Source organism: Rhinolophus sinicus, chromosome 13 (genome assembly GCF_057876585.1).
Source record: "Rhinolophus sinicus isolate RSI-liver-muscle chromosome 13, RSI-T2T, whole genome shotgun sequence".
NCBI lineage: Eukaryota > Metazoa > Chordata > Mammalia > Chiroptera > Rhinolophidae > Rhinolophus > Rhinolophus sinicus.
The window spans coordinates 49275068-49290178 of record NC_142513.1 but is presented as its reverse complement, the minus strand read 5'-3'; the positions used below and the strand labels follow the sequence as shown (position 1 = coordinate 49290178).

The 15111-nt window shown below is 54.8% G+C and overlaps 1 protein-coding gene and 1 long non-coding RNA gene across 2 annotated transcripts in view; both read left to right on the top strand.

Moving 5' to 3' along the window:
• The window catches only part of KLF13 (KLF transcription factor 13), a 44120-nt gene extending 37983 nt beyond the window's left edge, over positions 1-6137 (top strand). The window contains exon 2 of the mRNA XM_019753212.3: positions 396-6137. Coding sequence (XP_019608771.1) covers positions 396-685 — 290 coding nt within the window. The 3' untranslated portion in view covers positions 686-6137. The remainder of the gene's footprint in view (positions 1-395) is intronic.
• A 4022-nt stretch (positions 6138-10159) lies between these two features.
• Positions 10160-14535, top strand: LOC109459043 (uncharacterized). Its single transcript, XR_002139327.3, has 2 exons — positions 10160-11342; positions 13829-14535. It is a non-coding gene; the product is annotated as an uncharacterized LOC109459043 (long non-coding RNA).
• Positions 14536-15111: the final 576 nt, after the last annotated feature.

The window sequence follows — 15111 nt, the reverse complement described above, 5'->3', positions numbered from 1 at the left end:
TGTCTGTGCTCCCCACAGGCTGCGGACAGCTGGCCCTGCACGGTTGTTGGATGGCATGCTCTGCCCTGTACTTAGGTGTCCATGGGCGGGGGAGGCTCAGGCCCTGCCGCTGCAGCACCTGAGATGCTGCTGTTTTATCGGGGGATGCCTGCGTCCGTCCTGGGTGTGGCTGGAGGGCACTGGCTTGCACACTGTGCTCACAGATGTGTCACACACCGGCGGTGATGGGGCTGGGATGGAGAGAGCGCCACGAGGGTTGTGGGGGGCCGGGCTTCGGGGGAGCAGGCCTGGGTCTTGGGGCCTGTCCTGGGGTCGCGTGGGTGGCCAGCCGGCCCACGGGGGTGGGGAGGCGGTGGGCTGCACCGCGACTGACCCTGTGCCCGTGTCGCCCACAGGTGAGAGGCCCTTCGCCTGCAGCTGGCAGGACTGCAGCAAGAAGTTCGCGCGCTCGGACGAGCTGGCGCGACACTACCGCACGCACACCGGCGAGAAGAAGTTCAGCTGTCCCATCTGCGACAAGCGCTTCATGCGCAGCGACCACCTGACCAAGCATGCCCGGCGCCATGCCAACTTCCACCCCGGCATGCTGCAGCGGCGTGGCGGGGGCTCGCGAACCGGCTCGCTCAGCGACTACAGCCGCTCCGACGCCAGCAGCCCCACCATCAGCCCCGCCAGCTCGCCCTGAGCGCCCGCCGGCCATGCGCCTGCGCAGCAGCACAGCCCCGCCCTCCGCGCCCCTCCCTGTCCTGTGCGCCCCAGGCGCGGGCACCCCATCGTCCCACTACAGCCATGAGCAGATGCTCTCACCTTTTCTGACCCCGCATCTGTTCCTTTCCTAACAGGAAAGAAGAGAGAGAACTTTGTGATGTCCACAACAAAAACCCCCAATTTCTTCACCTCAGGTGTCAAACTCAATTTGTAAAAAAATAACAAAAAAATTCAAAAAACACCATCCACAAATTGCACAATAGACACACCCAGGACGGTGAGGTTCAGCGGTGTCACCCCCTTTCTCAGGGATGGACATGGTCCAGGAGGTCAGTGAGGACACGCTTCCTGCCGCCTTACTCTGTATATAGATTTGCACTCTGGAGCTTTCTGTTGGGTTTGGGAACACGCTGGGGACAAGCAGGGGAAGCAGTGCAGGTAGACTTCCGCTTCCGGCTTGCAGGCCAGTCCGTTGGTCAGTTGGCAGTGGACATGGTCACTGACACTTGTCTTCTGGGGGCCTGCACGTCTTTGCTGCCACCCGCCCAGCCTCCGGCCCCTGCTCCAGTGGCCGGCTGGGGTCAGGACACAGACGGGTCAGAGGGGATGCCTTAAGTCGCGCCGGGCAAAGGAGCAAGCCCTCCGGAGGACCATCTCGCTGTCCCTGCCACCAGGAGCCTGTCTGGCCTCTGTCTGGGGCACCGGAAGCAGCGGTGCAGCCGGGTTGGGAGACCATTGCACCATCGATGAAGCAGTGCCCGGGTCACACTCCCTGGCCCTCATCCCCATACCCCCAGGTACATGCCCTACAGGGTCGCCTGCTACTGTGTCTCTGCAGAAGGCACCGGGGACCTGCCACTAATACACCGCGTTCTCCGTCTGGAGCAGAGCGTGGGAGCTCTGGTCTTCTGCAGAGATGTCCCAAAGTGTCGGTGCGTCCAGTTCCCTGTTCTCTCCCACCGGCCCTGCTACCTGCTGTCGGGACTCCTTTGTTTGAACCGGTGGGTGAAATTGTTGGGCCACCTTGCCAGAGGCTGTGTATATGTGGCGGGGCATGTGGCTGTCCCTCGCAAAGACTGATCCGTAGCAGGAGACTGGAACATTGTGACGTGGAACTTTCCAGGAGTGGTGACGCGGGTGTTATGGGACATGCTGTCAGGAGAACGCGCGGTCTGTCTCCCCAGAGCAAGCACCAGATGGAAAGTTGTGAGGAATGCTTTTCTCAGAGCCACTGTGCCCCCAGCTGAGAGCGAGCGCACCTCCAGCTCTGCGTCCCTTCCCCAGCCCACACCCTGCCCGAAGCTTCTGCTGGAGAGGAGGAGCCGAGAGCGGGCATGGGGTCCAAGCCCTGGCGGGTCAGTCAGGCGGCTCCGGCCCGCTCCTCCTCTGCAGACAACAGGGGTGTCTCCTGGCACTGCTGCCCAGGCACCGCCCTTCCCGTCCCTTCCTTTCCCTTCCCTTCCCCAGAGAGTTGGTGCCTGTAAATATAAGCCCCCAGGACTCTGTGTGTGTGTGTGTGTGTGTGTGTGTGTGTGTGTACATACATGTGCGTGTGTTGGGGCGGACTTGGGTATCTACAGAGACCTGCCCATTTTGATGAGGAGGAATGGCTCATGGGACTCAAGAGGGCCGTCCATGGGCTTCCTGGGCCCAGAGTGCCTTGGTGTGGCCACCCTGCTCCCACCCCACCCTCTCACAGCGTGGGGTGCAGCCCTCACCCCCAGTGACCCAGACCTGGCTGGTGCTTACATCACAGCCTCTGGTCACTGCTTCAGGCCAGCTCCTGAGTGGACGGGCGCCCTCTCTTCGTAGTGGCTACGAGGGTGGCACCCTGCCGTGTGCAACACCTGGGTGCCCGTATCTAACTACTGTGTCTGCTGGGATTGGCCCCTGCTTGGTGGTGGCTTCTCAGTAGCAGGATAGGTAACAAGTTGTGCCGCAGTGGTGGTCTTGCTGTGGGTGGTCCTCGCTCTGGTAAGGGTGCAGAGCTGGCCACCCCAGCCGCTGGGCTCCGCTTGGGCTGTGTGATGGCCCTGCATGCGTTGGATCCGGAGAGAGTGGACTGTGCCCTGGGGGCCTGGACAGAAGAGCACCCCACTGCTGGGGTGCCCAGTGCCAGTGTGAGGCCCTCCCAAAGTTGTTTCTGCGTGAGGCGGAGAAAGCCACACTATGAATACGTCATGTCTCAGGAACTCACATTCCAGGTTCAGGAATTTTATTCCAAAGTCCTTTGGTGCGCTTACCAACCGGGGGTCCCGGAAGGCAGGGACGGTCACACAGCACCGTCCCCTGGAGGAGCCCCGTGTCTCCTTGTGGCGCGCCTGCGGTGGCTGCGTTGGGACGGAGGGTTGCTAAGCCAGTCTGTCTGCACATAGAAGGGGAAAGGATTCTAAACCCAGTTGTCTTGGAATGAGAGAAGAGCTGGTTTGTTTTTGAGGCGGGTGGGGGTGGGGGTGGGGGAAACCGGGCTTTTGCTGTTTCCAAAGAGAGCACTTAATTTAATTTTTCCTCTCAATGACCCAGGGCTGTTCCGTCTGATAGATGGAAGGCTAACATTGCCTTAAAACAGAAATATGCAGGCGTTGGCTATTTTTGGCAAAGGAGTGTCTTCATTCCCGACGCAGTCTGGTCTACTGGCAGGGTGGGTCCTTCTGAGTCTTGGGGACCTGCTCTTGTGACTTCGGCACTTGGAGGGAGTTCCCGCCCAGCACCCCTGAGCACTGGGCCTGGGGTCCGTCCATTGGACTGCCCTGACCATCTGGGACTAAAATCGGTCTCTCTCGAAGGGTGGGAACATCCGTGACTCTCTGACCAGGTTCACATGGGCCGTTACTCGGATCTCATCACGGAACGTGCAGTGTGCGTGAAAGAGGGGGGTGGGCCCGGAAAGCCGCCCTCACTGAGGCCCCCGCGGGGAGGACCCCCCTGAAACAGCCTGTGTTGTCCTCTAAGATGTAAAATGTCTTCCCAGCCTGGGTTCATTTCAGGGTCTTTCCTTTTTCTGGCTTATGGCCACGCTTGCTGGTTTCAGTGTGATTGAGGAACCCATAGGACTCCTAGAAATAAGAGTGAAAATTCAAACCTTCACTCTTAAGGGAGCAGAGACCTCAAAACAAAGGTTGCCCGAGTAGAGGGAGAGTCCCATCCAAAAAGGCCTCAAAGTCACCCTGGGCTCGACCATTTGTGGGGGCTGGTGTGCAGCTCATGTCCCACGTGGGAACCCCCCTTTGTGTTAGCCGTGTTAGGGGAACAGCTGTTGGCTCCCTGTATGCCTACCGAATTCTATAGCTGTCTGGAAGGACAGAGGGACAAGCCCTTCCACAAGGCCCAGGGTCCTGTCCGGTGGGGTGCCATGGGGGAACGTGTTCTGGGGGTACCCGCCCTACCTCCTGCCACACCCCCATCCACTGCACCTGAGGTGCAGGCCCGTCCTTTACTCTGAGGCCATATGTCTGGGCGGGTGCAGGATTTGCTATGGTGCAACCGCCAGAGGCAATCATCAGGGGTCTGCAGACCTCACCAGGCTCTGGGACACAGCTCAGACCAAGGAAAGGTAACTCAGAGGTGGGGACAGACCTCGGGCCACAGGTGGCCCCCAGCCTGCTTGTTGGGACATGCAGAGGCCTGGTGGCTTCCTGTGGTCCCAAGTGAGGTGTGGCAGAGCGGGGGTCTCTGCTCAAGCCTTTTGCTGCCCAGCCCAGTGTCTCCAGAAGACCGGGCCTTCTTTCTTGCCAGAAGCAGGTGCTAAGGTCGACTGCCCAGGGCCATAGCACCCCCCAGGCACTCCAGTCTGGAGCTCAGCAAGCAGGAGTGCCACCTCACAGGAAGACGTGATCTGAGCAATACATCCCCTTGTTTCGCAACTCCTGGTTTGGCTGTGTTTACACGGCTACCTGATTGTGACTTCTGACAGGTATTACTGATTTTTTTTTTAGACCCACTTAAAAAGTCACTCAAAGACAGTGCTTGAAGGTTTAAAGGGGCAGAGGTGTCTGTACATCACAGCCAGCTTGAAATGCTTTGTAGGTCACCCACATCTTTTGCTGTCCAAAGGGTCCATGTACGACTCCGGTGACCACGGGTTCCAAAGCGAGTGCCAAGGTTGTGGGCTGACGCTTGCTGAATTCAGGGTCTCCTTGGGAAGAGCTACGTCCTGTGACTGGCTTCCTGATTCGGAGGCTAGCTCTCCAACGTTTGTCCGGGACACATTCCAGAGAATTCTGTACTAGAATTTGGATCCTCAATCCAGCTTACCACTGATAAATGCCTGAACATGGTTTAGGGAGAGGCCCTTCCCCCAGCCACTGCTCCTTGAGAAGAGTAGGCTTTGCAGCAGTTGTGAGCCCTGGACCCCTGAGAGGAGGGGCCATACTCAGCTCCTGTTGACTCTCTGCAGACTTGCATTGTGGCCCCCTGGCCCTGCCCAGCCTCTGCCCTTCTCATGCAGCTTTAAGCCCTTAACTACTTTCATGTAAAGAACAGGATGGGACAGAAGTGGTGTCCCTGCCCACACATCACACCTGGGGGGGGGGGGGGGACAGAAAGCCTGGGGAGCAGGAGTGGGCCGCCACGCAGCAGCTTGGTCCCAGGGCTTGGGGGTGTTCTACTGACATGTGGACAGCACATGCTCATTTGCAAGCCAAGGATGCAAGCCGAATGCCTGCAGGGCAACCACAGGTCTGGGTGAAGGCTGGCCCTCACACTTGGCACTGCTTGGCTGGCCGGATCTGTCCCCAGCCTGCCCCCATATGGAGGGAGGGGGCCACCTCCCAGCGCATCTCGGACACCTGGGGGGTGTGGCATCCATTCCTGGGTCAGGGTGCCTGTCTCTGGGTGTGGGTGGGAGACTTACCTGGCCTCGCCCTGGAGTCCCCCTGTGCCAAGTGCCGTCCTGAGCAGCTATGCATTGTAGGGCGTGGGGCTTGCTGTGGCTCCCGCGTGCCAGGGAATTGCTGTGTGGGGTGCATGCATTGGGGTTGAAGCCGCCCCCAGTCCCACACAAATGAACCCTTCCCCATCCAAAGCCATTGATGGAGCGTCTCTGGAATCTTTAGCCAAACTCCCAAGGCAGAATCCAAGGGTCCAAGACCATTTCCATCGAGCACACGTTTTCCTTTTCTGTAGGAACTGGGTTTTTATTTTATTTCATTATTTTTTTTTAAACCAGCACCGTGTCATGCTTCCAAAGGGCACATTTCATCTTCCCTGGATCACTACAGTGCAGTATCACAGTTGTACAGTCCCCTCTGGCCTTGGCTTGCTCGGGTAAAACTTTGTATGTATTTTGTATGGCATAGATTCTATATTGTAATGATGTCCTATGCAAAAAGAAAAAAAAATTAACTAAATTGTAAATTTTATTGTTTTAACGTGCATGCATGTTTAGTGACGTTTACATTTTGAAATAAAATTTATGATTCATTATTGTATTTGCCAGAGCTGATTCCTTTGCAGGGCACGCCTTGGACAGGCTCTGGGAGAGGACAGGCAGAAATGGCCCATCGCGTAGTTGTGTGTAATTGGCCCAGGGGCAGAACCCTGCCTGGAACTTTGCAGAGAGTGAGTAGTCTCACACCCCTGGCCTGTCAGCCTATTCCCACCTCTCACCTCAGCCCTATTCCCCTAAAAAAGCTCAGCCTCACAAGTCCATCTTCCGGAGCACTGAGGAGACCTTTGGTGAGGCTGTGGGTCCCCAGCAGGGCACAGCGCTTGTCCCTAAAATTCCCTGTAAACACCTGAACTTTCATTCCCAGGCAGCACCCCTCAGCCCCAGTGGAGTGTGGAGGTTCTGAATCAGCCAGACCATCCTGTCTCTCAGCCAGATACCTGCCCCCCCAATCCAGAACATGCCCTGTTAGCAGCCCCTGAAGTCCCCAAACTGCTCTGCTGCAAGGGTCAGCCCAGCACTGGGGACAGGCCTGGGGTCCCAGGGATCTGGGGAGCAGGATGGCATGTCTTGACACCAGAGCCCATTTAAGTCTCCTGGCTGCTCCCCAAAGCCGGGCTTGTCTGCCGCAAGCAGTGGAAAGCCTGTGGCTAGTGGGACGGAGTGGGTGATGCCCGCTGCAGCACAGAAGGAAGGTGCCCCCAGACCCAGGGCTGTGTCCAGCACTCACGTGATGCTTACATTGTCACCCCTTGTTTGAGGGTGTATGAGAACCACGAAGAAATGTAAAATAATGACCACGACAATAGGCATGGCACTGATCAGAGGTGACTCTTAGGAAGCTACATGTACACGGGCAGGCGTTTGCAGATCAAAGCGTGTTTTCTGTGCCATAGATGAGGAGGGCTGTGCAGCCTGTACTCAATCATCACAGAAACAGGCACATGTTCGCACACAAGTCGCTTTGGTGCCCAGACGTTGGGAGCCCAGGCTTGGCTGGAGTAGTTCCCGGGGACAGCCACTGTTCACCTTCTGGGACTTGGTTCCTTACCGTTGGAACTCCCCAGACAGCAGCCCAGCAAGCTGGAACCACTTCCATAAATAGTTATGTGTGAGGAGGAGCCCAGATGCTTTCAAAATATTGACAGGAGAAGCAAGAATTTAAAATAGTCATCACCTGTGACGTCACTGAAACCCCAGGGTTTCAAAGAAGTTGTGGGTTCCTGCTGAGGAAGCTGGTCTGGCATCAGAGAGCCATCTCAGAAACCAGGGGTCTTCTGAAACCTCGAGAGGCCACCCAGTAGCTCAGGAGGAAGAAAATAGGCAGTGAGTAGGCTTTCGTGGGGAAGCTGTGCTGGGGGCCCGCCTGCCTGGCTCCCCCGCCCCCCACACGCTATCTTCCATTCCCAACCTCATCCCCAGGAGAGCTGGGTGAGTAGCAACTATAAATATCAGTATGTTTGCATAACCAACAGGCTTCCCCTGGCCCCTGCTGCCACCAGCCACCCGAGGGCTGCTTATTGATCCATTCTTGCTTTTGAAAAACAGTGAGTGGCTGCCTGCTCCGAGGACGTAAGCTGCTCCCCGCGTCTCATCTCTTGTTCGTGTCCGGCTCTTTCTGTAAACACCTCTGGAGGGTTAAGTGAGAGCCATGGCTGGACACCCAGAGCACAGAGGGAGCCTCTCCCCACCATGGTCAAGGTCATTCCTTATAGGAACCTCTCACTCTGGGAAGACCAGCTACAAATGCATGAATTTGACTGCAATGGAAGGACACCTCCGCCCCCAAGGAGGGGGCGCCTCTACTGTGGGGGGCACAGGGGCTAGAGAGGCATGTACAGTGTGTGGGGACTGGCTCGTGCTGGGGTGGGGGGGTCAAAACTCGCACTTCCATTACATACATGCTTGTGAATGCAGCAAATCTTAAATAATAAACAAATTACAAGAAAGTTATCTGTTAAAGTACCAAAATATTTAAAGTAGCATAAATAGGAGTAGGGGATGAGTTAAACGATCTACGTAACATCCAGCTTCTCCAGGTGGTAAAACAGCATGCGGAGTGTAATCATTTCATTAAGCCAGTTCTCTCAATAGCTATACAATTGTGCTATATATTTACATGCATAGAACAAATCCTGACAAAAGACACAAGGCAAGGCAGTTATCTTTTAAGTAGTGGAAAGCACGGATGCTTTTTATTTACAATATCTGTTTCTATCCTAAATTCCCAAAACGACCCAGGTGTAAGTTTTGTAGTTAAAAACCAGGATGGCACTTTCGTGAGGCTAAGAGGTAGCCAAAGGTAAGATGGGGAGCACCCACGCTGCCCCAGGAGATGCCCACGGCACCCAAGGCTGTGCCCTCGGGGAGAGCAAACCTCCAAAGGCCCCCACCCTGCCCCCACACCAGGAGGGACACGCCCCGTGGCTGCCTGCACATTAGTGCAAAGGCACGAAGCACAAATTGCGTGCATCATTTAGAAACAGAGAAGGGGAGCTGCACAAAGAAAGGGAGCTGCCAAATGGAAGCGCTGCCGTAGAACATGCTGGAAAACTGCAGAGTTGTGACATACCCACAGATCAAGAGTACCCACCACATGGGGTCGTCAGGGCAAGGTGGCTCAGAAGGGCCCTGGGGCTTCGCTAGGTGGTGGGAGCTGTGGTGTTTGTTTTCTCTTTCTTGTTGTTACATCACGTGAGAAATGTCCGACAATTTTATACTCCACAGATGTGGTTCCTGCGTGTCACCGGACCCATCTGGGTAGGCCTGCAGGCTGTCCCTGTGATGATGGGCTTCCTGAAGCGTGCTGAGTTGGCTGCACTAGGCAGAACCCTGCCCCCGAAATAGGGACACTGCCAGGAAGCCTGGCACCTGGAGCCCAGCGCTGGCTGGGACATAAGCCATGCAAGGACAAGACATAAAAATAGAGCTGCTCTGGCCAGAGGGAGGAGGGTGTGGGTCCAGCCTCTGAAAGGGAGAAGCCTTCACAGCTGTGACCCCACAGACAGACGGAAGGTGGTACCTGGAGGCAGGCTCACTCTGCTTTTATGTAGACTCAGAGTGTCCAAGGACTTCGGAATTAATTCAGTCGTTGGTTTCATTTCTAACATTCACGAATTTGAAAGTCTAAGTAATATATACAAACAAGGTTAAAAAACTAAATAATACCCAAAAACCTAGTGGTAAAATGTCTCTGTCCCCCCTACCACCACCACTACCACCACCACCGCCTGGGGCTAGCCCTTTTGCATTGTTTCTGTTTTTAAATATCTTGTTGGTTATTCCCTGAAGCTTCAATTAAATGCTTGTCCATCCTCCTGTTTTGTGATTTATGAGCGTTAGGCAAAATATACAAAAAGGTCTGACAATTAAATTCACAAACTTGTTGCAAAGATGTTGCTAACCTTTTTTGATATCAGAAGGATTGTTCATTATGAATTTGTACCAACTGGACAAACAGTTAACCAAGTTGACTATTTGGAAGTGCTGAAAAGGCTGCGTGAAAAAGTTAGACGACCTGAACTTTTTGCCAACATTTCATGGCTCTTGCATCACGACAATGCACCAGCTCACACGGCACTGTCTGTGAGGGAGTTTTTAGCCAGGAAACAAATAACTGTATTGGAACACCCTCCCTACTCACCTGATCTGGCCCCCAATGACTTCTTCCTTTACCCGAAGATAAAGGAAATATTGAGAGGAAGACATTTTGATGACATTCAGGACATCAAGGGTAATACGATGACAGCTCTGATGGCCATTCCAGAAAAAGAGTTCCAAAATTGCTTTGAAGGGTGGGCTAGGCGCTGGCGTCGGTGCATAGCTTCCCAAGGGGTGTACTTTGAAAGTGACTGTAGTGATATTCAGCCATGAGGTGTGGAGCACTTTTTCTAGGATGAGTTCGCGCACTTAACTGTTAGACCTCTACTGGCTTCCTGATATGAAATATGGGTAATTCAGCCCAGCTCTCCAACCTGCGTTTACCTTACAGGGAATGTCCGGACTCTCCTGTGGATTCCCTCTGAAGCTTTACATCTGCAAACTCTATCTGTAGTAAAGGTGGGTTCTCATGGCCTCTGCACCACCTGGGCTCTGAGATTGTCTGGCGTTACATGTCACTGACTGCACTGCGGGGCCCTGGGCTAGAGGACATTTCCTTCTCCGTGAGGAGACAGTCACCCCCCCAACCCCCCACCCCTGACAGGGCAACTCCAAGAAGATAGTCTTAGTATCAAGGGCAAATTGGGTGAACACATTTTACACTCCATCTGTAGCTTAAAATCATATCTCATTGGAGTTTGCTGTATATTTGAAACTTAATTTTATTACATTTTTTTCTCTGTAGTTTTTAATTGCCTTTCTTCTTTCTTGCTGACAAACTAATAAGGTGCCTTTGCCATAACCTCGATTTTACCTCCATTTTGTTCCCAAGACCTCCTCCCAACCCTCTCCCGGCTCCCTACCCCATCTAGCTCCCTGTCACACCCTTTACTGCACCCAAGAGGGTCACTCTATAGTCCAAATGCCATGTCTTTCTCTTAGTTTTCTCTCTCACTTTGTTGGAATACATCCTCAAATAACTGTCCAAGAAAGGATGCGTGGGAGGCATATAATTCTGAGTCTTTGAAGGTGTGAAAATATCTTTATTCTGTCCCATACTTGACAGATAATTTGGCCAAGTATAGAAAACTAGGTTCAAAACTGCTTCCCATGTGTCTTCTTACACCCATTGCTACCCATGGGAAGTCTGACGCCACTGCCATTCTCACTCCTCCCAGCCAACAGTTTCCTTTTACCCTCTTGAAAGCTTCCACCCTTTTCTTACTCCCTGTTATTCCAACTCCCTGTTGTATCTCATCTGAAGACCCCGTGTCTCTTTAGGACTGGAAATGTTCTCCTCTAATATTTTGTTGCTGATTTTCTTCCCTCCATGTTCTCTCCTTTTTTGTTTCATATTAGTTGAAGGTAGACTTATTGTATCTTGTGTATCTCTCAGCTTTTCTTTCCCATTTTCTGTCCTAGATTATCCTCATGTTTACCTGTCCTCTCGTCTTCCCGTCTTCTCTCTGACCAGAACGGGCTTCTTTAACCAGACCACACCTGGTGTCCTCTTCGTGCCTTTCCTGGCATCCCTACCAAGGTGGTGCCCACGGCTCCCTCATCTGGAAGCGCCCTGCCCTGACCCTTTCTAGGCTGCTGAAACTGGAAAAGATGCACTATTCTCAACCTCATCAGCTTTCTCTACCAGGTAGAGAGGGCTGTGGGGTCAGGCTGTGGGGGACTGCAGGGTGGAGCTGTGGGCTGGGCCGTGGTGGGTGGGACTGTGGGCGGGGCCGTGGGAGAGGGGAGGTGGGAAAATGAGGTGGGGTTGTAGGAGGCTGTGGGCAGGGCTGTGGGTGGGGCTGTGAAAGGCTGTGTGTGGTTGGGCTGCAAATGGTGGGCCTATGGGTGGGGTTGTGCGGTGGGGCTCTGGGGTAGTGCACTGTCCAGGCTGTCAGGGGCTTCTAAGGACAGGCACGGGGAGGGGCTGAGAGAAGGCATGGGAGGGAAGGAAGAGCAGCCAGGCTGGGCCGGGAGGCCCCTCCCGCGCTCCCCAGGGCTCCAGTAAATTCCTGGAATTCATGAACTGCTCCCAGTGAGGGGTTTTCTGTGGAGACCTGGAAGGCTCAGGATTCCTGTAAGGGCTGACTGGTGAAACAGCACGAGTGACAATAGGGCCGGGGGAGGCATGGGGCCTTCCAGCCCCTTCCTCTAAACCAGACCTCACTGTCACTGTGTAACTCCCACCTAGCTCTGCTTCCATCATCGCTCCACCGCGTTCTGTCTCAACTTGCCACCACGCACCTGGGCCGTCCCACACCAGACGTCCCCTCCCCCTGCCTCCCTTGTCCCTGGGAGGGCCCCTCCCTCACCCACTTCCCAGACCAGAGCGGACCGACCTCTGGCGTTGCCCTTGGCCTGGCAGGATGCCCAGTGGGCCTCCGTGCTCAGCTGGGGCCCAGGGACTCCTGGCTGCTGCTGGTTTGCATTTCTCACCACCAAATGCCTTTCAGCCCTCTGGTGCTGAGAATATATTCGCTCCCCCCTGGGACGCGCGCGCATGCGAACACACACCCCTTACCTGATAGAGACGGGGTTTCCATGGTCTCGGGTAATTATGGTGGTCACTGTTGCATTCTTCTTTGCATTTTGTAACTTTAAGGTGCTTTGATTCACATGAGCTCAGTTACTACTGATGATGAGCCCCAGAGAGAGGGAGGGAGACGCCATCCTCATTGATGGAAGGGGCGCTGAGGTGCAGCAGGTCATGTGACTGAGCGAGGGCTGAGCCCAGAGCCGTGCGCGAGGCCCTGCACGCTCCGTCCAGCAGGACAGTGGCCCCAGCTCCCCCACCAGTATCCTTGTAACCACAACCCCCCAGGTTTCTCTGGTCCATGACCACGTGTTCTCTGTCCCCCACCTGCTCAGGTGGGCGTCCAGCTCCCTGCAGAGGCCTGGGGGTGTCCCAGCAGCACTGCCACTTCCGTGCCCTCATACCTGTCCTCAGGGCCCCTCTGCTCCGCTTTATCCCACGGGCTCCTTCCTGAATGTCCGGGAGCCCTTGGAACCACAGTGTCCAGAGAAGCCCTGGGGATATCGGGGAGGACCCATAGAAGGGCCACAAAGCAGAGTGGCTGGGCCAGGTGACGTTTTGGAAATTCAGTGAAGAGTCTGCTCATGCTATTTTAAGTATAGGCTTTGCACAGGTCCTAAACATACGTCAGGTGGGGAGTGGACCAGGAGCCCCATCTGGGGACCCGCACTCATTTCCTCGATTGCTCCTCTCACTACCTCCCCCACCCCAGACACCCTAGAAGTTTCCGGAAGGTCTCTGCAGCAGGTGTAGGCCTGTCACTGACAAGGATGTACACCCAGCCACATGGAGATGAATAGATTAAAAATTCCAGTGGCCCCACCATCAAAGCAGACCATTCTCTGCAGGCTTGGCAGCGTCTCCACTGCTGCCATCTGGGTCTGGCCCCACCCTGTCTTGCCTGGACTAACACAGCAGCCCCCCCTGACAGGCTACATACAACCTATTCCCAGCCCAGCCCCTCAGGAGCATTTCAAATCCAGAGGTAGATGGTTGGGTCCTTTTCCGATGAGAACTCATAGGTGGCCTCCCTTCCTGTTCCCCATGGCACTAGACCCTACCTGACCTGGCACCTGCTGCTCTCCCAGAACTCTGCCTCACCCCTCCCTTCCTGCCAGCGCCCACCCTGCTGGAACGCACGCATCTCCCTGCGCATCTGGCACATAGCGGGGTGCCTGCCTGGGGCCTTCACCCTTTCTGACCCAGAGGTCCAGGTCTGCTCCCTGCTCTGTGCTGGCCTCTGCGCAAAGGCTCCTCAGGAGACAGGCCCTCCCTGAAACCTGTCTAAAGAGCACGCCACCCCACGACCCTCGGCACCTCCCCAAATCACCTCTGATGTAGGATGCACTGACCTCCTCGGCTGTCTCGACAGCACCCCCACCCTGCACACTCTGTTCCTCCACCTGAGGCCCCACCCACTTCTGCTCTTGCTCGTCTGCCCCCTTCACTGGGCTGAACACTGTTGTGCTCTGGGTGAAGCCACAGCCACGCCTGTGCCAGGCAGTGGGCAGAGCTTGCCAGCCAGACCTTGGCTTGCTCAGCCGTGAAGGTGAGGGTGATGATAATGAGCTCCCACTTAAGTCGTGTTCATTATGTCCCAGACACTGTTCTGCGCCCTTGACCTGTGTGGACTCGCTGGGTTCCCACAGCAGCCGGTTTATAGATGAGAAGACGGAGGCGCCTGCAAACAATCAAGGACCAGCCCCCTGGCTGGAGAGAGAGCACAACGGCTGCCTGCCACGGAGGGCAGTGTGCACATTGGCCAAACCTGCTCTGTGCCCTCGGATCCAGGAATGCCCCCAGCGAATCACCTGAACGGAGATGAAGCAACGGGCAGGTTCCCACCAGGAAGTACTGTGCACTCATGAAAAAGGAGACAGATGGAAACTGTTAGCCATAGGGCGCACTGTTAGGGTGCCACATAGTACAGATAAGATGCCACTGGATGTGTAAGAAAGTAGGGGACATTTAAAATAATTATATGTAGGGTGGCCAAATGGCTCAGTTGGTTAGAGCGCAAGCTCTGAACAACAAGGTTGCCGGTTTGATTCCCACATGGGCCAGTGAGCTAGATTGAAGACAACAAGCTGCCGCTGAGCTTCCGGAGGAGCAGCCGGATGGCTCTGTTGGTTAGAGTGCAAGCTCTTAACAACAAGATTGCCGGTTCAAGATTGAAAATGGCGACTGGACTTGGAGCTGAGCTGCACCCTCCATAACTAGACTGAAGGACAACGACTTGGAGCTGATGGGCCCTGGAGAAACACACTGTTCCCCAATATTCCCCAATAAAAATTTTTAAAAAATTATATACATTGCTTATTTTTGCAAAAAGGGGTGGAAGTGAGATTTCTCTGCATACACTTTCTTTTCCTGTAACAGCTTGGTTGAGCTATAATTCGTATATCATCCATCTGATGCTATCTGACCGCAGGTCTTTCTGACGCGGGTTTGGCGCCGGGGGAGACAGAGAGGGTGAGTGAGTGACAGACGCAGCTCTTGTCTTGGACAGACTTGGAGAGCTCTGGTTTGTGGGAAGCAGGGTAAGGCAGCCGCTGCAGGCTTTTGCACCCCATGTAACTCAGCTCCAATTCACAGACTAGTTCTGGGTGAGCACACTGACCCCCATTGGGCAAAGGACCGGAGAGAGCCATGAAAACACATCCCCTTGGCCCTGACCCTGTGAACTGGGGCTGTTGGGGCACAGTCAGGGAACCCAGGCAAAGTATGCTGGCTTCCTGGAGTATAGTTCTGGGCACTCCGCTGTGAAAGCCACCCCATCTCTGCATGACCTTTCAGTTCCTTCTCTCTTAGGCAGGCCGAGGTGACAGAATGCCCTAATTTGTCTCTGCTCAGGTGCTTGGTGCTGCCTTTGAGGAAAGGAGAC